This window comes from Mchenga conophoros, linkage group LG18 (genome assembly GCF_057382185.1).
Source record: "Mchenga conophoros isolate Kocher_MC1m ecotype Shallow Benthic linkage group LG18, M_conophoros_male_GT1.1, whole genome shotgun sequence".
In the NCBI taxonomy this organism is placed as follows: domain Eukaryota; kingdom Metazoa; phylum Chordata; class Actinopteri; order Cichliformes; family Cichlidae; genus Mchenga; species Mchenga conophoros.
In genome coordinates this window covers 15659779-15683116 of record NC_140543.1, presented here as the reverse complement: position 1 = coordinate 15683116, position 23338 = coordinate 15659779, and the positions used below count along the sequence as shown (strand labels likewise).

Sequence of the window (23338 nt, the reverse complement as noted above, 5' to 3'; positions counted from 1 at the left end):
TCTCCAAAGATCCTCAGGATTTTCTATACAGGCGCTGTGGAGAGCATCCTCACACAGAACATGACATCGTGGTTCGGGAACAGCTGTGTGAAGGACCAAAAAGCTCTCCAGAGAGTGATCCGTACAGCAGAACGCTGCTGCAGGATTGCTCTCCCCCCGCTTCAGGACACCTACACCAGGAGATGCCGGACTAGAGCAGCGCAGATACTGAAGGACCCGTCCCATCCTGGCAACAAACTGTTCCAACTTCTGCAATCTGGTAGAAGGTTCCGCATCTTCCGGGCAAGGACAGAGAGACTCAAGAGGAGCTTCTATCCCCAAGCCATCCGTGCCCTAAACACACACACCCGCCCTCTCACATCATCTATAATTGACTGAGACAGGACTCTCTTCCAGACACTAAACCAAGGCACAATGTACAATGTACATTTCAATTCCTTTAATTTTAAATATGTTTATATTGTCTATCCTGTAAAATAGTCAGATGTCTATTCATATTAATGTACAGAATTCACCTGCTTGCTGCTACTACTGCACATTCACCCAGTGTATATACTATATGTGTGTATATATATATATATATATATATATATATAACACCCAGCACGCCCCTGCGGGCGGTTTATCCTTCAAGCTCGGGTCCTCTACCAGAGGCCTGGGAGCTTGAGGGTCCTGCGCAGTATCTTAGCTGTTCCCAGGACTGCGCTCTTCTGGACAGAGATCTCCGATGTTATTCCCGGGATCTGCTGGAGCCACTCACCTAGCTTGGGAGTCACCGCACCTAGTGCTCCGATTACCACGGGGACCACCGTTACCTTCACCCTCCACATCCTCTCGAGCTCTTCTCTGAGCCCTTGGTATTTCTCCAGCTTCTCGTGTTCCTTCTTCCTGATATTGCTGTCATTCGGAACCGCTACATCGATCACTACGGCCGTCTTCTTCTGTTTGTCTACCACCACTATGTCCGGTTGGTTAGCCACCACCATTTTGTCCGTCTGTATCTGGAAGGTCCCACAGGATCTTAGCTCGGTCATTCTCCACCACCCTTGGGGGCATCTCCCATTTTGACCTCGGGACTTCCAGGTTATACTCGGCAGAGATGTTCCTGTACACTATGCCGGCCACTTGGTTATGGCGTTCCATGTATGCCTTGCCTGCTAGCATCTTGCACCCTGCTGTTATGTGCTGGATTGTCTCTGGGGCATCTTTACACAGCCTGCACCTGGGGTCTTGCCTGGTGTGATAGACCCCAGCCTCTATGGATCTTGTACTCAGAGCTTGTTCTTGTGCTGCCATGATTAGTGCCTCTGTGCTGTCTTTCAGTCCAGCTTTGTCCAGCCACTGGTAGGATTTCTGGATATCAGCCACCTCCTCTATCTGCCGGTGGTACATACCGTGCAGGGGCCTGTCCTTCCATGATGGTTCCTCGTCTCCCTCCTCTTTCTTGGGTTTCTGCTGCCTGAGGTATTCACTGAGCACTCGGTCAGTTGGGGCCATCTTCCCAATGTATTCTTGGATGTTCCTTGTCTCATCCTGGACTGTGGTGCTGACACTCACCAGTCCCCGGCCCCCTTCCTTCCGCTTAGCGTACAGCCTCAGGGTGCTGGACTTGGGGTGAAACCCTCCATGCATGGTAAGGAGCTTTCTTGTCTTTATGTCAGTGGCTTCTATCTCCTCCTTTGGCCAGCCTATTACCCCAGCAGGGTCCTGATCACGGGCAGGGCGTACGTGTTGATGGCCCGGATCTTGTTCTTACCATTCAGCTGACTCCTCAGGACTTGCCTGACCCTCTGCAGGTACTTGGTGGTTGCAGCCTTTCTAGCGGCCTCTTCATGGTTCCCATTTGCCTGCGGGATCCCCAGGTACTTGTAACTGTCCTCTATGTCTGCAATGTTGCCTTCTGGTAGTTCAATCCCCTCAGTTCTGACTACCTTCCCTCTCTTTGATACCATCCGACTACACTTCTCCAGTCCGAACGACATTCCAATGTCATTGCTGTATAGCCTGGTAGTGTGGATCAGTGAATCGATGTCTCGTTCACTCTTGGCATACAGCTTGATGTCATCCATGTACAGGAGGTGGCTGACAACTGCTCCGTTCCGTAGTCGGTATCCGTAGCCAGTCTTGTTAATGATCTCACTGAGGGGGTTCAGGCCTATGCAGAACAGCAGTGGGGACAGAGCATCTCCTTGGTAGATCCCGCACTTGATGGTGACTTGTGCTATGGGCTTGGAGTTGGCCTCTAGTGTTGTACGCCACATCCCCATTGAGTTCCTGATGAAGGCTCTTAGGGTCCCATTGATCTTGTACAATTCTAGGCATTCCAGTATCCAGCTGTGGGGCATTGAGTCATAGGCCTTCTTGTAATCAATCCAGGCAGTGCACAGGTTTGTCAGTCTGGTCTTGCAGTCTCGGCTAATTGTTCTGTCTACCAGTAGCTGGTGTTTTGCGCCTCTGGTATTCTTGCCAATTCCTTTCTGTGTCCCGCTCATGTATTGACCCATGTGCCTGTTCATCTTAGCCGATATGATGCCTGACAGGAGCTTCCATGTAGTACTGAGGCAGGTTATTGGTCGGTAGTTGGAGGGGACCGGTCCCTTCTTGGGGTCCTTGGGGATCAGGACCGTCCGACCTTCGGTTAGCCATTCCGGGTATCTCTCGTTAACTAGCAGCTGGTTCATTTGTGCTGCCAGACGCTCATGGAGTGCAGTCAGCTTCTTCAGCCAGTAGGCGTGAACCATGTCGGGCCCTGGTGCTGTCCAACTCTTCATACTGGAGACCCTTTCTTGGATATCTGCCACTGTGATGGTTACTGGACCCTGTTCAGGGAGGTCGCTGTGGTCTGCCCTCAGATCCTCTAGCCACTGAGCATTGCTGTTATGGGTTGCATCCTTCTCCCATATGCTCTTCCAGTATTGCTCCGTCTCCAGCCTTGGTGGTGCTGTTCTCTTATTGTTCCCTTGCCACTGAGAGTACACCTTTGCTGGTTCTGTGGAGAACAGCTGGTTTATTCTCCTGCCTTCTATCTCTCTGGTGTACCTCCTCAAGCGGCTGGCCAAGGCTGTAAGTCTTTGCTTGGCAGTTTCCAAGGCCTGAGGTATGGACAGCTTGCTGTATTTCTTATGCACCTTCTTTGTCGCACCTTGCTGCAACTCCGTTAGTTGGCTAACCTCCCTCCGTGCTACTTTGATCTTGCCCTCTAGCCTCCTTCTCCATGGAGGGTACTGCCCCTTGACGCTGTTCAACTTGAAATTAATGAAAAGGGAGAATCAGACTTCTGAATTGCTTTTGGCTCTGAGCTGTCAGTCACATGGAAAACTGGTTTATGGGGGATTTTTTTTTTTTTTGCTTCTTTTCATGTTGCTGAGAGACATGTTTGACATGACACACGTTATGTTATCACACATGCAAATGTCATTTTGTTATCAATGGTGTAGCTTCCCAAATCCTAGCTGTAGGCCTGCTTTGGTGGATTTTGTCATAAAAACATACTTGATGTGCAGTTCATTCATCTGCATTTTAATGAAGATGAGTCTATAAGAAGAATAACAGATAAAGAACTGGTGGCTCATCACTAAAAAGAAGTTCAACATTAATTCAAAAACTCCACATAGAGATATAACAGTGCTTCAGTATTGCATTTTGATAGTTTTTTGAAGATGTATAGCTCAGCAAAAAAAAAAGTATACAGATCAGTGAAAATGAAAGAAACAGTTCAAGAAAAATAGCTTTTATAGATAATGAGTAACGCAGTGTCATGGCATTTTCATTTGATGCAAGGTTATTGTTTTTCTTCTAAATTTCACAGTAGTTGAAAAAACAAACAAAAAAAGGATTACTAGGATTAACTTCAAAACTTCAAAACTTTCATTTAAGGCTTTGGTGATAGAGTGCTTCATACGTTCTTGTATACTATTGTATTTCAGCTGAAACACACAGGAAATCTTTTATACAGTTCTAAAAGGATGAGCAGACATACCTCAACAGAAATCTGGAGTATACTGAGAGTACACCGAGAGCGTCAAAGCACAGTGTCTAGCTTTCAAATAATGTAAGAATTAGTAATCTGTGACAGAACACTTGCAACAAGGCAGATAGTGCTTGCAAATAGAAATGTGTTTTATTTTATATACATATGCACAATACTGTATACAATTCTAATACGTTTGAAAGTCAGTATTTGGTATGGCCATGGTCATACCAAATACTGACTTGAGACATGGATCAAGCATCTCTCCCCTCTGGGGAGGCCAGTCCATGACTAATAGTGTTTCATTGTGTGGTTTTCAATCGAGGTATGTTTTTACTGCATTTGCAGTATGTTTAGGATCACTGCATTTCTGAACACTGAAAGTATTGACAATTTTATTTTTTGAGATGTTGCTACATAGTGGATGTGATGGTTCCTTTCTGCATTTATAATTACATCCAAGTCTGAAATATCTTCTTTTGTCCCCCAATTGTTTAGCTTCCTCAGTTTTTTTGCCATGCCAATATGTACCAAGTTTTCAGCCAATAGATCTTTGGGAATCACCTTGTCAGTGCCAATGAATATAAAACTGTGTTATATTTGGCATTTTTTGTAGATTCAACCTAAGAAATGTTGTACTTTTGCAACAGGCTGCTAGTAGCAAAGTGTGTGAATATGCAACTGTTAAATCTGTTCTTTGCTAAGTATCATGTGTGAATGAAACACCGGTTGGAGTTAAGTGTCATTTCGATGCCTGAATTATTTACAGGTTGGTGTTAAGTGGCTTAGCAAACAAACAAAGTTTCAAACAGGTAATGAATTAAAGAAAAAAGCCAACATGAAGTGTCTTACTGTTGTGTTTCCCTACCATGTGTCATGGGAACAGCTTCCCTGCCCCCTGGCCTTGATTTGATATCTTAAGTACTGCAAGAGGAAAAATATGTAACATTTATCCAAAACACAACTGCTCAACATGTTGGTCCCAAATCTCCCATAATTATTCAGATGATATCAGGTTATTACAAAGACCATAACATTTCCATCACAGCATTTTTGCACTTATTGAAAAATAATAGTGTCCCTCGTGGTCTAAGGATGAAGTTATTGTCTTGCACATGTCCTATCAAGTTAACTATATTTAATTATAGGATAAAAATGAACAGTCAAATAGACTTAGTATTGATTGGGTTTTTCCTTTATAAATCGTGTACACTGCAGTCTTGTTGCCTTTGCGCCATATATATTTCAACAGTGACATCTTTCGGCCACTGTGCGCGCTGCAGTCAACACTCCGGTTTCGGATACTATCTTCGAGGATATTTAAACCTCTTTTGCCTTGGTTGGGTGTCGTTTTGTTTTATTTAACTCTATATTTGTGTAAGTTACGGTGGAATAATTACCGAGTAAATTCAACACAAAGAGTGCTTTAAACGCTTGTTTTAAAGCGACAGTGGGTAAAGTAAAAACGTAAGCGAACGCAGCCCTCCCTCCCTTCCTTCCTGGGTCACATGCTAGTCGAGCCGGATCAGCTGACATCACCCAGCTTCTCTTTTTGATTCTCTTCCTCCTCCATCGACTGATAGCGCTTCGTAAAACTGCATTATATCGCTACCTGGGCTGTACTGGCATCAGATTTGAAATTTGGGCCAAGTAGATCTTGCTGATCCAGCAGGTTAACCCGGTGGGTAGATGCTACTAGAGTGGATGATGAACGGACACGCCATTCTTTACACGGGGGTCACTTTGGCCTTCTGGAGCACCATACTAATCGTTGGTAAGGTTTTATTTTACAGGAAAATGCCTAATAATAGCTAAATGAATGAATGAAAATATATATTTCATGTAATTTGCAGTAATGGTCGTGTATTTAATCGTTGTCTCTTCGTGACATTGTGATTTTTTTTTTGGTATGTTTGACAGCTGTACTTCAGGACCCGTCTAAATACTGGGATAGTCGATAGGTTAGTTAGCATATGGAAAAAATGGTTTACTAATGCATGATAAGAGGGATACATGAAAACCCAATTCGTTGTTGAATGTATTTTTAAAAATCGCTGTGTGCTCATATTATATAAACAACACGGTTTAAGTTAGCATCTGGCTAGCATGCTGTTAGCTAAGGGTAGTTAGCTTACAGCGTACTCTCATAACAGAAATTTTCAGAGGTTTTAACGTTGGATGTTAGTGATTGTATTTTATTTTTATTAGTGTCACACCTTGTATGATTTGGAAATATTTTACCATGCTTGGATCGCTTTTCTTATTTTAGTTTGAAGTCGTCTGTTTGCGCCGTGCTAAGGTTAGCTGTCTAGGTGTTTGTGTGTCCAGCTGACTGTGCTGGGTAGGAACTACAGTGGTTTTCACGTGAGTGTGAGTGGTCACACCGAAGCTGCAGCTTCTTTTAGAACAGAAGTGTGACTGTGTTTCACGCAACCTGCAAAACACAAGATTACTCATGCAGAAATACACACGGGTCGACTAAATGGCTCATCTTTAAAATGTTACCGTGTTTTTCCCACATATGCCTAAAAATGACCGTCACTGTTTCCACAGGGATCTGCTACACTATATTTGACCTGGGATTCCGCTTTGATGTGGCATGGTAAGTATTCTTTGTACACAGCTGCTGTCTGGAGGTAAAGATTCATATATACTCTAAAATCATTAGTATCCGAGGGATAAAGTTAACGTGCCACACCATTTTTCTATAGGAAAGAGTTGTTGAAGGTAGGTTAAGAAGAGACGTGATGATCAGTTAGTAGCACTATGACTTAATGCTGAGGAAGAGCTGTACAGATGTTTGCTTTGTGACTGTTGATGGAGAATTATAGAGAAGGTCAGAGTGAGGTTCACTGTGGATCTCGAGAAAGCATATGATGGGATGCCAAGAGAGGAACTGTGTACTGCGTGAAGAAGTCAGGGTGGTGTAGAACATGTTTTAGGACAGCTAGACAGTGGTGAGGTGTGTCTGCTAGGAGTGACAGATGGCTAAGGTGGGATCAGGGATCCGCTCTGAGCTCCTCCTTGTCGCAGTGACAGATGAGATCAGACAAGAGTCTCTGCCGACTATGATGTTTGCATATGACATTGTGATGTGTAGTGAGAGTAGGTGGGGGTATGCTCTGGAGAGAAGAGGAATGAAGTTGAGTGGAAGCAAGACAGAATACATGTGAGTGTGAGTGAATGAGAGGGAGATGGGTGTAACGCTGAAGCGGTAACAAAGGTCAATGAGTTTAAATACCTGGGGTCAACCATACAAAGCCAATGGAGTGTACACAAGAGAGGTGAAGAAGAGAATGCAGAAAGGAGGAGGGCAGGAGTGTCAGAGGTGATTTGTGACAGAAGGATAGCAGCACGAATGAAAGGGAAGATTTACAAGATGGTAGTAAGACTTTCAATGGTGTATGGTTTCAAGATGGTTTTCACTTAAAAAAAAAAAAAGAAAAAAGACAGGTGGCAGAGTAGAAGATGTTAAGATTTTCATTGGGAGTGACCAGAATGGGCATGATTAGAAATGAGAGGACCAGCTCAGGTCAAGCAGTTTGGAGATGAAGTTAGAGAGGCAAGGCTGAGATGGTTTGAAAAAGGGGCAAATGGGGGGATATATTGCACAAAGGATGTTGACTATGTAGCTGCCAGGCAGGAGGAAAAGACGAAGATTTCATGGATGGAGACATGCAGAGGGCTGGTGTGACAGATGAGGGTCCTAGGGATAGGGTGAAATAGAGGCAGGTGATCCACCTAAATTGGGCAACTGAAAGAATTAAGAAAGTGATGATTTTTGACCTTGTTTGACATCTAGTCTGTTGTTTTAGTTATATTTTATAAGTGGTTCTACCAGGAAAAATATTATATTGACATTCTGGGTAATAAAAGTTATAAAACAGCACTGCCTTTCCCACATTGCACAATTGTAAATGTACAGAGACATGCCTTACAACATAAGCGAGTCTACGTTGCCTGTTTCCTCTTTGACAGATTCAGGGCCCGCCTTTTCCCTTTTTGCAGAGTGATAGTGAGGCACCAATCCGTTTCACTTGGCTGATCAGACATTTTCCAAGATAATTTGTATATGTTGAAAGTGAAAGTAACAGTGAATGTGTCACTGGAGACATTTTTGAGGTCTGTCTGTACTTTCCCCAAATAAATTTGGGATGTGAAAGAAACGCATGAAGTGGTTTCCATCTACTACTTGAAGAGGGCATAGCTTGGATTTATCCACTACAGGTATTTATTTTAACAGACTGTTGAGAAAAAGGTTAGAGTTTAAAACAGAGTGTGCATCGTGTTTTTAAAAGGTATTGCAAACAATGATGTTGTTATAAAATTGAGGCTGAGTGAGCTTTACTTCTTTACTCGCAGGTTCCTGACAGAGACTTCTCCTTTCATGTGGGCCAATCTGGGCATTGGTTTGGCCATCTCGTTGTCTGTGGTGGGAGCTGCCTGGTAAGTAAGACTTCTTTAAGTGCATACTAGTATCCATGGCTGGCTATGTTTGATTACAAAACATGAGCATAATTTTACACAAAATGCCAAACTCTGTCAGTTGTCTTGTTTCAACATAAGAGGAGTAAAAAAAAAAAAAAGTGCTGTTCCCTAAAACCTTTGACCTTACTTTTTAAAACAACAGGTGTAAATGTAGAACTGTAAAATCTGAAACTGTGTGAAGTGAAAAATAGATGTTTGGACAAGTTTCTTGTTTTGTATTCAGAGTTTTCGATTGTGAAATAATAAATTGCAGAAATTACACATAAAATACCACATTCACCTACTTACACAGCACTTTATTTTATGGACTTTGCACACCTATATATTTCACACACTAACATTGATCCGTTTTTTCGGGGCAGTTTGCGGTTCGTTATCTTAAAGAAGAATTCAAAATGTAGACTAGAAGACTCGGGAATCGAACCACAGATCTTCTGAGAACTCTAACCGAATTCCTTTAAAGCAGATTTGGCTGAACAGCTGCAGGTAAAGGCCAGCTACAGCCAGTGGTCTGTGGGGAAAAACCGCCACCTGCCGATCCACAGGTTCCTGGATTACAAAATGATTCCTGTGTTTGCTTAATAATTCTGATTTACACACTGAATAACTTATCTCTTCTGCATGATTGTCCTACACATTCCTGTCATTTGGAATTAATGAGAAATACATCGTCTTATTTGTTTTCACACATATTACCTACAAGTCTCTGGGCTGGCTGCTTATTTTGGATCAGTGTTCAGAAGATTTATTTTCATTTAATTGCCTACCTTGAGCTCCTTTTTATTGTTTAGTATTTTATCCCATTAAGTGCATTAGATGAAAAATGTGCTGCCACTGTGTGTTGAAACGGATCCTTTTTACCTTGTTTTTGCATCATTACAAGTCTCGAGTGCATTGAAAACCGTTTGGATCACAGAAGATGTGTATTTATACTACGTGTAAATGGGTCGTTTTAGAGTGAAGCTCAATAATGGTAGTCATTTAACTCATGCTGTGTTTTTATGCTTCTCCTGTTTCCATTTATACCAACTGTTGACTTTTCTGTAACATTAAAATGTTTTTGTAAGTGATGTTGTTTTTCTTTCCGCTTGTTTTCCTAGGGGGATCTACGTCACTGGCTCTAGCATTATTGGTGGTGGCGTCAAGGCTCCACGAATCAAAACCAAAAATTTGGTCAGGTAAGCCCCGTCAAAGAGAGCACTTGTCTGTTTTGTTCCCGTCAACAGCTGTACGTTGCTAAGAAGGGCATTCAGTGAATTATGGTTCCATCTAGCACCAGTAACATCAGTTTATTGCTGCAGGTCCAAAGCAGTGTTTTGCAGAGACGGTGACCCTTGCTTATTCTGTTTCTCCCCCCAGCATTATCTTCTGTGAAGCTGTTGCAATCTATGGAATCATCATGGCTATTGTCATCAGCAATATGGCCGAGGTAAGGAACACATTTTTGATGATTGAGGAAGCCTTTTTTTTAAAAATTCATAAATGATGCAAGGAAGCCTGCACAGAGGACAGCGACACCTTGAAATTAAGCTGCAGTTGTAAGAGACAAAAACAAGTGAAATGTCATTGTAGAGCCCGGAATAAGGATTCTGAAATGATTTATTTCGTCTTACAGAACTTCAGTGGAACGACTCCTGAGACTATTGGGGCACGAAACTACCAAGCTGGTAAGAAAAGAGACTCCTGACTGAAATAGGAAAATCTCACCTTTAATTCTAGGGTTTTAAAAATAAATAATAATAATAACAATAATAGAATTTCAGCCCTGTTTATACATAGGCCCCCATTTTCAGAGGCTCAAAATTAACTGGACTGACAAGCAGTCAGTGCCCAGGTGAGGCCTGTGCCCTTTTAATTTCATGAAGGATTAGGAGGACAAAAGATCCAGAGTTGATTTCAATTGTTGACTTTGTATTTGGTTGCTGTTTACTGGAGATCTCAATATTCTGTTCAAAGAGAATCTATGCAAGCGAGGGTGTCATCATTAGGCTGAAAACAACCCCAAGCCAAAATAAACCTGTCATAGATGGAAAATTTTAGTGGGCAAATCTGCAATCTGGTTGAGTCTTAAAATTGGTAAATGGACTGGGTCTTATATAGTGCTTTTCTACTCTACCTGAGCAGTTTAAGCGCTTTTACACAACTTGTTCATTCACCCAATCACACCATCTAACATTCACACACGCAATCATACTCTGATGGATGCATCTTAGAGCAACATAGGGTTAGTATCTTGCCCAAGGATTTTTGGCATGCAGACTGGAGCAGACTGGGATCGAACTTCTGGTTAGTAGGTGACCTGCTCTACCACCTGAGTTACAGCACTGAGCCCAATGCACTGACCAGCTCAACGAAGGTCTCACAAGAATGATCGCAGAATTATTTCCATGTTTAAGATAAATGTTTACTGGTGTTACAGTCTACAATCCAGGCATACCTTTATGAATGTACAGAGAGTTTACAACAAGGTGGAGGAACAGGAAGGTCAGAAAACAACTAAAAGAGTCTGCACAGTTCTGGGGGAAAAGAATTCGTTGTACAGATGAAACTAAGATGAAGGCCAATCAGATGAATGTGGTGATGTGAAACGACGACGATGTAGACGACTCCATTGTGAGTTACTCAGCTTGAACTGTGACTCATTTTGTTTTCTGTCCTATTAGGTTACTCCATGTTTGGAGCTGGTCTGACTGTGGGCTTTTCCAACCTCTTCTGTGGCATCTGTGTCGGCATCGTGGGCAGCGGAGCCGCTTTGGCAGATGCCCAGAACGCCAGCCTCTTCGTGAAGATCCTAATTGTGGAAATCTTTGGAAGTGCCATCGGCCTGTTTGGTGTCATTGTAGCTATTCTGCAGGTAAATACAGTTTTTTGCAAGCCTTTACCCTTCATCTTTTGCCTCACAGGAGAATAATGGCCACATAGCACAAACTGAAGTTTTTAATTTCACTTATTAATTATTTTAGGTCAGAAACTGTCAATCATCACAATCTTATCATTAAGTTTTATCGGTTTTAGCCTTGCTTTAATCTAAGCGAGGCTAAAACATCTTTTTCTAAATATGTGATAGAATTTCACGTTTTTTAAAAAAAAAAAATTTATTTCAGTTTACAATTTTTTTTTGCAAACTAAGTTTTTAGTTTAGTTTTGGTTTGTTATAACAATCTTTCCACAACATAGTTGTTTGGACAAAGGCCCAGATGTTGTTGCAGAGACTTAAAAATTATAACTCTTTACAGTAAATGTTTATTAAAAACTGCTTTTTGTTTCTCCTCAGACGTCGAAAGTAAAGATGGGTGACTAGAATGTGCATTCAAACGCTGAGAAGACAGACGCTGGAACAAAACAAAAAAGATCGATTATTGTGTAAATACATCGTAAATTATTTAAATGTCTCTATTTGCCTGGTATTTTTTTTTTTTTTAACTATCATCCATACAAGAGTTGGTACACCCATGCCCTGCTCTTAATTCTTAAGGGAAGAAGGAAAGTTGAAGAAAACAGCATATTTTGCATTTCATACCTTTTTTTTTTTTTTTAAAATAAAGAAAAATGAGTGAACTCTGTGATGATTTAGCCTGATGAGCAGTAGAAGTAAACGGGGCAGTCTGAAGAGCGGCTAGACGGACAGATTCACTCTGCATTTAAGGAGAGGTTTACACCGATAACTGTTTAATTTGCATCATTTTTATCTGACCGCTCTTGTTGAATGGTAGTTAAAAATTAGACTGGAGTATTTGAAAAACTGTGTGCGTGTGTGTGTGCGCGTGTGTGCGCGCGCGCAGGACATGTGATCTTTTTTTCCTGTGAAGCATGAGGATGTTTGTCATTGTGTTTGTAGCCTGGTCTGTCAGATCTGTTTCCTTTTTTTTAAATCTGTTCTTTGCTGATAGGCTGATGGTCCTAACCCACACAGCAGCCATAATACAGTATTTATCAGGCTTCCTGATCACTAAGGTTGGGTGGCTCAATGGGAGGTCAAATTTGGTCAAATCACATATAGATTTCCTGCAGTCTTTAAAAATGTAATGTTGAGTCTTGCGGTCGTATCCGGCAGCCAGAACTTCCCAATTGACTTCACTTTTATTAGAGTCGTGATCCTTTCCTGTAGTTGGATATAGTGTTTGCTTGAAGTAAAACAAAAGAAGAAGCTTATTGCTGTCCTAGTCAGTTACTAGAAAGGAAAGTAAAATCTTTACCACCATTAATACCCAGTTTTACCTTTTCCTGTGGTATTACTGTCATTTAACAAGGGTCCAAATCTCTGACTCTGTTATATTTGCTGATTCATAATAATAAAACATCCAAATTTTGCAGCCAAATCTTCATTTCATTGAAACTTTTCTTTTGAATGTTAGTTTTGTCTTGTGTGAAAATGTCAACTCTTCTCATTTATGTTCAACATTCCTTAAAGTTTCATTCATTTATGTTTTAAATCTCAGTTGTCTGTGGGTAGATGTTGAAAAGCAGCCTTTTGGGTGGTGTAAATGATTATTTTCTAAGCTACCAGTAACATAAAATTGAGTTTAGCCTAAAATGAGAAAATGCTGTAATGGTGGTGTGTGTGTGTGTGTGTGTGTAAACATAGCTTGAAAACGTCTTATATTTTTGATCATCATTCCACAGAGCTGACAGACCACGGCTTTTTTGTGAATTGTCCTGTTTTTGGTTTTGGTTTCTTGAAATTTTCCCTCCACATACTCAAGAGTTCAAACACTGAAGTCTGGCCTCACAAAGGTGTCGGAGCAGTGAGATGGTCTTTGCTCTCATAAATGATAATAATCAGATGTGACTCCAAGATGCCTTTGGAGAACCAGGCTGTGTACCAAACCCCGGGCTTTCAGTGACTGTAGGTGGTACTGTGTGTACATTATGTTGATGTGATGGTGACTTGGAAAATAATTCATTTTTCAAAATTGTGTATAATAAAAACAGAATCAGATTTTTGTTTCTGCCTTCATAAATGTCCTTGAGGAAAATAAAATGAATCAATCGAGATCTCTGATGGCTTTTTCTGTGTTTGTCTTCATTAAATGTGAGCATATTGTCACCCAGGCCAATGAAAAGGCCGCTTTACTCTTTGCAGTTTGTACTTGTTTCCACTAGATGGCTCTGAAATCCACAGCATCTGCCGTGATAAAACAGCTGCTGAAAACTTTCTTGAGGAAATAGTTTTTTTTGTCCTGTTAACGTCTCAGCTAAACATTAATATCCATCTTTCAGTTTGCGCAGTTGAAGAATAATGATTTCATCACAATGAAAGCCCTACAACCGTGGCGTAATATACTGTAATGTTTTAAACTTACAATCAGTTTGCTGACCTCTAAAATGTGCCCATCAAAGCTGATTTTGAAAATCTTCTCGGTAGTCTACCTCTGTTCCTGACATCTTCATCATCAACATATTTTGTCCAGTATATCCAATATCTCTCCCCAGCACATGTCCAAACCATCTCAGCTCTAAAAATGCCACCAAAGTCAAAAATAAATAAACAAAATAAAGCACGATTACAAGTATGTAGCAACATTTTAAATAGATCATGTGGTCAATTAAAGTGTTTGAACACCACAATTTAAGTGTCAAAAAGAAGTAAAAGTGAAAAAATAGAGAGAAAAAACAAACAAACAACAACAAAGCAACCCATTAAACTTTGGATGTTTAGAGTTAAAGATAATCTTGTAAAAGGTCTCAATTAGGCTAAACGCAAGTGGGGCGGAGTTAGCCTGCCTGTAATTGTCTAGCCTTTACACTTTATTTTGTTCTATTTAAAGCTTGGATTTACCAATATTTATACGGTCATACCGAACTTGTAGAAAATGGGTTTAAAACAAATTTAAAGGGATTTTAGAAATATATTATTATTTTTACTTTAAGTATCTGTCTCTCTGTAAATTTAAATGTAGACTTTATCACTTTTTTGAACTTCCCTTGTATTGGGTATCGTTCAAAAAAATCTTACAATTATTATTTTGCTCATGACTGCAGCATACTAATAATAATAGCTGGCAAAAGCTGGATACTAAATTATCAGCTCGCCTTGTATCAGGAAAAAAAAGCGAAGGAAAACCCGGAGCGCGCAGGCTTCCGTAGGCAGCAGGAGCGAAAGGACCTGCTTGCTGCCACATCCTGAGAGCATCCTTTCTCTTCTTTCTTAACATCATCATCAAAACACAGCGGGATGACGGGAAATCACGAGCAGAGCATCTCTCTTCTTCCCGGTTTGCGGTAGAATATCGTCAGCGCTTGCGTTAACGTTTGACTAGCGTAATGCTACAACATGAAGCTTTTTCCCTGATGAAGAGCAGACATAATAGCCAGTCTGTGGGAAAACAGTGTAGTTATCCCGAGCAGAGTCGAGCTGAGCTTCTAGCTTTTTGTGTTTTCTTTTGTCCCCCAGATTTTTCAAACTAAATGCTTATTGAGAGTTTAAAAAATATTTTTTATTATTTTTTCTCTCTCCCTCGGATGATGTGAACAGTTTGTAGTGCTCCAGCAGAGAAGATGCACAGATACAAGTATCCGCCTGACAACATCAAGGTAGGTGCTCCATCTGCTTTCTGGGATGCATTGTTTCATAAAGCATCGTACACACGCTTTTTCCTTTGTTGCTATTTGCACACTTAATTCCGCATAATTCCTGCAGCTTTTCAACATTTCACTGAGTTTGTGGATATTGTGGAAATATTCTCGCAATGCAATGCTCCTTACCCCTCTTTTGTTATCATGCACATTCCCACAAACCAGAAGCATCTTTACACCCGCCATACTAGGCTTCATTGAGCCTCCCATCACTGATCTTCTACAGTAAATGAACCATCTCAGCATACAGCATTCCTGTTTAGTTGGATGGGCTCCGGAGCTCTAAAAATCCACTCTGAAAGTGCAATTTTTCGCAGAATTGCTGGTGCTGTTATAATAACATATCCTGCACTGGCAGCGTTACACTAGGGGAATGTGAGTGAGGAAGAGGAGGAGGGGGTGTCTTCATAGCTTAACTAGGCGTTTTACACAGAAGCACTGGACCTAGATTGTAATCCAGTCTGACATCTCTCTCATGTATGACACGGTGTCACTTTAGTGCTGCTGTTACAGACCGTATACTAGCCAATGAAGTACAAGTACCACAACTGCAGTATTTGTACTTTTTAGTACTTGTTTTGGTGCTGTATATTTAGGCTTTAGAAGTACTTATTTTTAAATCATGTTCAGTTTAGTGTACAAGTAACACATGTACTTGACCTCAGGGCTATTTTCATTAATTAATCTGCTATTTTATTCTTGGATAAACAACACGTTAAAATGTCAGAACGAAGTTAGATTTGTCAACCATGATTTCTTCACACCCAAAGTGCTGTTACATAATAAACATAATGTCTACTGAGTAAATAATTTACAAATATTTTATGTGTTATATTTTAAAAGAAAGCTTGAAAGTCACGTCATGCAGACAGTTTCCGCAAAGCTGTTTTGGCGGAGCACTTGTATACAGGGAGTGCAGAATTATTAGGCAAATGAGTATTTTGTCCACATCATCCTCTTCATGCATGTTGTCTTACTCCAAGCTGTATAGGATTGAAAGCCTACTACCAATTAAGCATATTAGGTGATGTGCATCTCTGTAATGAGAAGGGGTGTGGTCTAATGACATCAACACCCTATATCAGGCGTGCATAATTATTAGGCAACGTCCTTTCCTTTGGCAAAATGGGCCAAAAGAAGGACTTGACAGGCTCAGAAAAGTCAAAAATAGTGAGATATCTTGCAGAGGGATGCAGCAGTCTCAAAATTGCAAAGCTTCTGAAGCATGATCATCGAACAATCAAGCGTTTCATTCAAAATAGTCAACAGGGTCGCAAGAAGCGTGTGGAAAAACCAAGGCGCAAAATAACTGCCCATGAACTGAGAAAAGTCAAGCGTGCAGCTGCCAAGATGCCACTTGCCACCAGTTTGGCCATATTTCAGAGCTGCAACATGACTGGAGTGCCCAAAAGCACAAGGTGTGCAATACTCAGAGACATGGCCAAGGTAAGAAAGGCTGAAAGACGACCACCACTGAACAAGACACACAAGCTGAAACGTCAAGACTGGGCCAAGAAATATCTCAAGACTGGTTTTTCTAAGGTTTTATGGACTGATGAAATGAGAGTGAGTCTTGATGGGCCAGATGGATGGGCCCGTGGCTGGATTGGTAAAGGGCAGAGAGCTCCAGTCTGACTCAGCAAGGTGGAGGTGGAGTACTGGTTTGGGCTGGTATCATCAAAGATGAGCTTGTGGGGCCTTTTAAGGTTGAGGATGGAGTCGAGCTCAACTCCCAGTCCTACTGCCAGTTTCTGGAAGACACCTTCTTCAAGCAGTGGTACAGGAAGAAGTCTGCATCCTTCAAGAAAAACATGATTTTCATGCAGGACAATGCTCCATCACATGCGTCCAAGTACTCCACAGCGTGGCTGGCAAGAAAGGGTATAAAAGAAGAAAAACTAATGACATGGCCACCTTGTTCACCTGATCTGAACCCCATTGAGAACCTGTGGTCCATCATCAAATGTGAGATTTACAAGGAGGGAAAACAGTACACCTCTCTGAACAGTGTCTGGGAGGCTGTGGTTGCTGCTGCACGCAATGTTGATGGTGAACAGATCAAAACACTGACAGAATCCATGGATGGCAGGCTTTTGAGTGTCCTTGCAAAGAAAGGTGGCTATATTGGTCGCTGATTTGTTTTTGTTTTGTTTTTGAATGTCAGAAATTTGTGAATGTGGAGATGTTATATTGGTGTCACTGGTAAAAATAAATAATTGAAATGGGTATATATTTGTTTTTTGTTAAGTTGCCTAATAATTATGCACAGTAATAGTCACCTGCACACACAGATATACCCCTAAAATAGCTAAAACTAAAAACAAACTAAAAACTACTTCCAAAAACATTCAGCTTTGATATTAATGAGTTTTTTGGGTTCATTGAGAACATGGTTGTTGTTCAATAATAAAATTATTCCTCAAAAATACAACTTGCCTAATAATTCTGCACTCCCTGTAGAGTAGAATTATCCCTTTGAGCAGTAGTTTCTCATTGTTTCGTGAAAGCATCTTTTGACCCTCGGAGTGAGCCTGTGACTTCACTCAAGGCTTATCTGATGGCAGAGAGGGGACTGTGGCACAGGGACGTTTAATTACACCGGACAGGGTTTTCTATGTCTCCACCCTCAGGATATGAAGATGTAAACAGCAGAGTAGTTATTTAGCAAATGTCAGAGATTAATCAAGAGGGTCAGCTTCTTTTTACTACTACAATATGAATATGAAGTATGCATTCATACAACTGGTTATTTTTTTGGTAGCAGGCATCTCTACTGCACACACACACACACACACACACACACACACACACACACACACACACACCTTAATCAGCAATGGGATAGCATTTCCTGTCCAATGGTGCGTCAGAAAGAACAAAGCGATCAGGTTCAACATGAGGTTGTTTTTTTTTCTTGAAACGCCTAAAAAACAAGAACATTTTGAGCCACTGTTTTACCAGGTTGATAAGTTAAAGTGAATTAATTTATTTGTCACAAACATAGGTAATGTACACATAATAATAAGTAGATTACTTTCTCAAACAGCTGACAAACAAATATCCTAATATCTAGAAAAATCAACCCTTTGATTTCTTTATCCAGGCACACACAAAAGAGGGGGGAGGACTAAATCGTACTTGTATGTGTGTTGAATCAGCAGAAACTATATTAAGTAAGAAAATAAGCAATAACAATTATTTGCAAGCATCCCTGCCTGAGAGCATCATTCCACTGTATGGTGAGCTGTTACCTGCTGCTTGATTTTTGTGTTTTCCTTTTTATGTAAATAGACTTTTCTTTGATAAACTGATGCAGAAAAAGTTGCAAATTGATGCATAAAATTCACCTCAGCGCAGGAAATGAAGTGTGTGATGCTCAGACATCCCCACTTTTGTCAGCACCAGTTATTCATCATTAGTGGCTGAATAAGTCAGCTGAATAGGCAAAATGGAATTAAGTCCTAGCATTTGCTTGATAGTTTATACTTTCTAAAACCTTTTTTATGGTTTTACTACCTCTTTAGAGTTTTTTTTACAGGTGTAAAAACTATTAACGGGAAGATTAAAAAGATACATTTGCGATTGTTTAAATTGCCAGGTCCCAGATTTCGTCCGAATCTGTTCAACCTAAACAGGTGACATGGTGTCGACAGGTGATCGGATTTTCTTGTGTATCTGTTTCCTGAGTCCAGAGTAACATTTACTTTCAGACTCTTGCTTGATTTCTTATGTATATTTTATATATAAAAGGCATTTTTCTTTTCAGTCAAGAGCCTCTTGTTAGCCTCGCTGGCTGCGGCACGTTGCATCACTGTTACAGTGTTTGGATCAGCCTTGCGTAAACACTCCAAGTTTTTCTATTTTTTTTTATTTTTTAATGTCCCGTCCTGCGTAAAGGAATTTGCGTCTGTTTCCAGGAATGGACAATAAGCAGGTTACGCTGCCACAGATAAACTTAATCCTTACTGTCCCTTACAGAAACTCTACAGAATGAAGCAGTGAAGAGCGGGCAGCTTGTTTCACATTGGTAACCTCTGGTTCACTCGTTATCTTCACCTTTCCGATTCTGGCGACCTTAACAGCGACTGCTACTGATTCATTTTTCTGATCGCCCTTTCATGTTGGGATTTGTTGTCATGGGAACTAATCAGGCCATTCCTGAGTTGCCGAAGGGGGGAATTCAGAGTGTGTGTGTGTGGTGTCGTTTGTGGTCTATTTTTTTTTTATCATTTTTTCTTTAGGGAGTAAAGTAAAGGTTAAGTTATCATCTTTAATTTATTATTAAGTATTATCTTCTGTTATATTCAGCCTGTGAGGACAGCACTGTTTGCACAAGTGTCCCTGTGGACTGAGAGGGTGTTAATATCATTAAATCACAGTGTCCTCAGTCTCAGATATGATCGCTGACCATATTTTTTTTTTGCAGAGTTTCTTGCATTTCTTGTCATTTAATATACGGCACAAATTGCTCCGCTTAACCATGGGTGGACAGTGCTGCTGTTTCAGTGAACACTTTGACCTTTTAGGGAGGTGCTTGGCTGGTTGCTCGGCAACCTTACAAAAATGCTCTGGAACAAAAAATAATACTGCAATTAGAGATTAGCAAAGAAACGTTTGTGCAGATTAAACAAAACCCAAATAACTCTCAAATATATATTTATATTTTTGATGATTTTGAATATTTATTCAAGTATTTTTCTAAATGATCTTCCGAAGTATTATTTCCGGCTAAAACTGTCTCTTTCTCTTCTATCACAACCAGTTTCACTGTGCTGAGATGCACTACCCGCGCTGTTGATTCCATTTAAATCAAACTCCTGTTTGTTTTTACCCTTGATGTGATTTATTTGGACAGATATGAACATGCTAATCAGATTTGGGTGTGGACCAAAACAACTGCATCGAGACCCTTTGGAAGAGGTGGTCTTGGTCCTGTTCCCAATAAAGCGGTTCTTTTACAGTGAGAATATAATCTCAAATCCGACCCAACTAGTAGGCGCAGCAACTAGCCTGCTGCGTACAGTTTTCCCTAAAGTATATCCCAGATAAATCCATATGTTTGCAATACCTTTTCTATTCTGCAGAGTATTCTAAAATTCCGTCTTCCTGTACTTACTTTTGTTCCTCATCTGGCTAATATGCAAAGTGAATGTTCTTACGTTGTTTTTAGTGATACATTTTGGTTTGCTAGGGGTTTTCTTGGAGTTTTGTCCGTGCAAAGATAATAAAGGTGTATGTGTGGAACTGTCCAACTATGGAGACATAGTTCTGGACTCTTTGACTCTTTACTTTTTGGTTTTAGAAGTAAAGAAGCTTCTCGGATGAGAGGTGATCTTCAAAAAACCTAAAGAAGTTCAGATGCCATGCATGACAGAAAGCATACTGTATGATGCATGCACTCTGGTTGAATAGTCTGTTGTTTTGGGGTTGTAAAGATGATAAGAGAAAAAGTTGAAATTGTGTAAGACTGCACTGTTCAGTTTTGTACTTGCACTTTGCATTTGACTGTATGACATATAAAAGTTTTATTTTTGAGGACTAGGTGTCTGGTTGTCCTGATGGATTATGGTCTCTGGAGATTAACTATGGTGAGAGTGCTTTTAGTTCAGTTTGGCTTCCCATTATTGTATTGATTTTAAAATTGTTATCAGATTTGTGTTTAATTTCATTTGCTTGGGTATAGTTTCTTGTTACACAGACAAGTATGACTGGAGAGTTGGCCTCTTACCTCAGATCTCCGTAATGAATGCATGTATGGGGAGCATGCATCATTTCAAAACGAGAAAAAAAAAGAAGAAGACAATGGTGCTTCTTCCTTCTGCTGCCTTGATTTTAAAATAGAACTTAATTTAATTGTAATTTTGCAGAGATGCTAGATTGTCTCTTCTCTTTCCTGTATAACTTTCTGCGTTGCTGGTTGTTTGTGTGTTTGAAATAGTGTGCTGTATATGTGTCGGATATAGTAATGACTGACATGGAGACAGGTGAGCCATTTTAGAAAAAAGAAACTAAATACTTACAAAGAACAGCAGACTAAAAGTAGAAAAAAGTCAAACAGAGCCAAAAGAGCAAATGTTATGATTCCATGTCTTTTTTTAGCTGTTCTCCTGATATTCTTCCACTTATGGTCACTAGTTATGGGACTCCAAACCAGTCATTACCCAAAAGCTCAAAGTGTAGCAAGAAAATCCCCCCTCACCACTGTGCCACCACAATCATCCCGATTTGTTGATGCAAGGAAGGATTGACCTGTGCTTTCATGTTGTCGCCATCCAAATGTTGCAGCAGAGATTGAGACTCAACCTGGCAACATTTTCACTCTTCTGTTGTTCAATTTTGATGAGCCAGTGGGAATTACAGTCTCAGTTTCCTGTTGTTAACTGGCAGGACTGGCATGGTGTGGTCTTTTCTGCTGTAGCCAATCTGCTTCAAGGTACAATGTGTTGTGTGTTCAAAGATGCTTTTCCCCAGCACACATGCCATGTGGCCCACAGCGAGCAGCCCACAGAATCCTCTCTTGGGGGCCCAGAAAGACAAAACTGCTCTGGACACTGGGGTAGCCTATATGGGCAAGTCCATATTGGGTTTGCCCAAAGGAACTCCATGTAGGTAAAAGGGTAAAAGGAAAGATTCTTATATAGAACTTTTATACTCTACATGAACACTCAAAGTACTTTATACAACATGTGTCATTCACCCACTCACACAAGCAGTATCGTGCTTTCTGTCTACCATTGAAACTCCAGTGAACACATTAAGAGCAACTCAGGGTTCAGTATCTTGCCCAGGGATACTTTGGCATGCAGACTGGAACAGCTAGGGATAAAACTGCCAACCTTCCAATTGGTAGAGGACCTGCTCTATCTCCCCCGCCCACACAGCCCAACAGCTTACTCACAAATGCCCAATGTAGACCCCAATGGGCATTTTTACTTGCTCTCCATACCTTGGTCATAAAATATGGTTATTTATGTTACTGTTGCCTTTCCGTCAGCTCAAAGGAGTCTGTCCATTCAGTGTCAACCCGGCATTTTCACCCAGAGAACTGCTGTTATCTGGATATTTTCTCTTTTCCGGATTATTCTCTGTAAACTCTGGATATGGCTCTGTGGGACAATCCCAGTAGATCAGACCAGCTCAGACCAGCCCATCTGGCACTTACAACCATGCCGCGTTCAAAATCACTTAAATCACCTTTGTTTCCCATTCTGATACTCAGTTTGAACTTAAGCAAGTCGTCTTCACAATGTCTACATACCTAATGCATTGAGTTGCTGCCATGTGATCGGCTGATTAGAGATTTACATGAACAAGCTGATGAGCAGGTGTTTCTTACAAAGTGGCCACCGACTGTCTGTAACGATACCCTATAGTGTTTGAAGAACGACTGTGTTATGCAGTAACTAACAACAGATCTCCTTTCACTTAGTTTCTTAGGTTTATCCTTTCCTTCTGTTCAGTGTGACTACAGACTCTGTTGTTTGTACATGTTGTTTTCTTTTGCACTTAAAAAGAATAAACACCGCTTTTCAAATTGTTTACAAAATCCAAACACCCAAGGACACAGGTTGATTGGAAAGTGGTGGCCTTAAGCCAAAAGTCCCACTGATGTTTTAAGCCAAAAAGACACTCATTTAAGTAAACTGTCTTTAAACCCCCCCCCCCCCCCCCCCCCTCACCAAATCCTCATCTCACTCCTTCTGCCCACAATCCCTCTCACAGTGAAGCTTTCCTTCCGCTGAAGCACTTCATTTATTTCTTTGCTCTGTTGCCAAATGAGCAGCTGGATCAGACAGTGAGGGGGGGAAGAAGACAGAGAAAGAGGATGGAGAGGGAGAGAGAGGGAGAGAAAGAGAGGGAGATGATGATGTTTCCAATGTTGTCCATGCATTGTAACTACAGACGGGGCTTTGTTGTATTTGCATAATGCGGGTGCAGCCCTGCCTGCTGAGAAACAGTGAAAAGCAGCATCAAATACTTTTTCCCACTGTGATATCTCATTGATTCCTCTGTTGCTTGTCAATTTCATCTGGAAAAACAAATTTACGAATATATGAGCAGGAGTGGACCTTTAAAACAAAGCGGCGCGCTTGTTCTTCGATGGGAGACAGCAGGAAGAGGAGCAGAGAGGCAATGTGATATCAGACTTTTAAACAGTTCAGCCTCCTTGAGATCAGAGACAGCTGAGAGGCAATTTAATATCCGCATGGGCAGAGCTGAGAAGAGGAAGTTTTAGACAAGAGAACACTAGAGTTTTGTTCTGATTTGGTCGGCTTTTATTCCCCTCTGTTCAACCTCGTCCCA

At 40.9% G+C, this 23338-nt stretch overlaps 2 protein-coding genes across 2 annotated transcripts in view; both read left to right on the top strand.

The window, feature by feature from the left end:
- The first annotated feature begins 5374 nt into the window (after positions 1 to 5374).
- On the top strand, positions 5375 to 13453 carry atp6v0b (ATPase H+ transporting V0 subunit b). The gene is made up of 8 exons (XM_085254636.1): positions 5375 to 5744; positions 6524 to 6572; positions 8333 to 8416; positions 9559 to 9636; positions 9818 to 9887; positions 10074 to 10125; positions 11122 to 11312; positions 11733 to 13453. The coding sequence occupies exons 1-8, from the start codon at positions 5660 to 5662 to the stop codon at positions 11757 to 11759; spliced, it is 636 nt and encodes a 211-aa protein (XP_085110762.1). The 5' UTR covers positions 5375 to 5659; the 3' UTR covers positions 11760 to 13453.
- A 1104-nt stretch (positions 13454 to 14557) lies between these two features.
- b4galt2 (UDP-Gal:betaGlcNAc beta 1,4- galactosyltransferase, polypeptide 2) overlaps positions 14558 to 23338 on the top strand; it is a 220946-nt gene continuing 212165 nt past the window's right edge. Inside the window, exon 1 of the mRNA XM_085254075.1 lies at positions 14558 to 14992. The gene's annotated coding sequence lies outside the window, so the exon portion shown is untranslated. The remainder of the gene's footprint in view (positions 14993 to 23338) is intronic.

Bases quoted from the DNA above. Each gene is read 5' to 3' on its own strand.
- atp6v0b (XM_085254636.1), top strand. From the start codon at position 5,660: ATGCTACTAGAGTGGATGATGAACGGACACGCCATTCTTTACACGGGG. The intron at 8,417-9,558 runs GTAAGTAAGACT...TTGTTTTCCTAG, and splicing joins TCTGTGGTGGGAGCTGCCTG to GGGGATCTACGTCACTGGCT. The intron at 11,313-11,732 runs GTAAATACAGTT...GTTTCTCCTCAG, and splicing joins TCATTGTAGCTATTCTGCAG to ACGTCGAAAGTAAAGATGGG.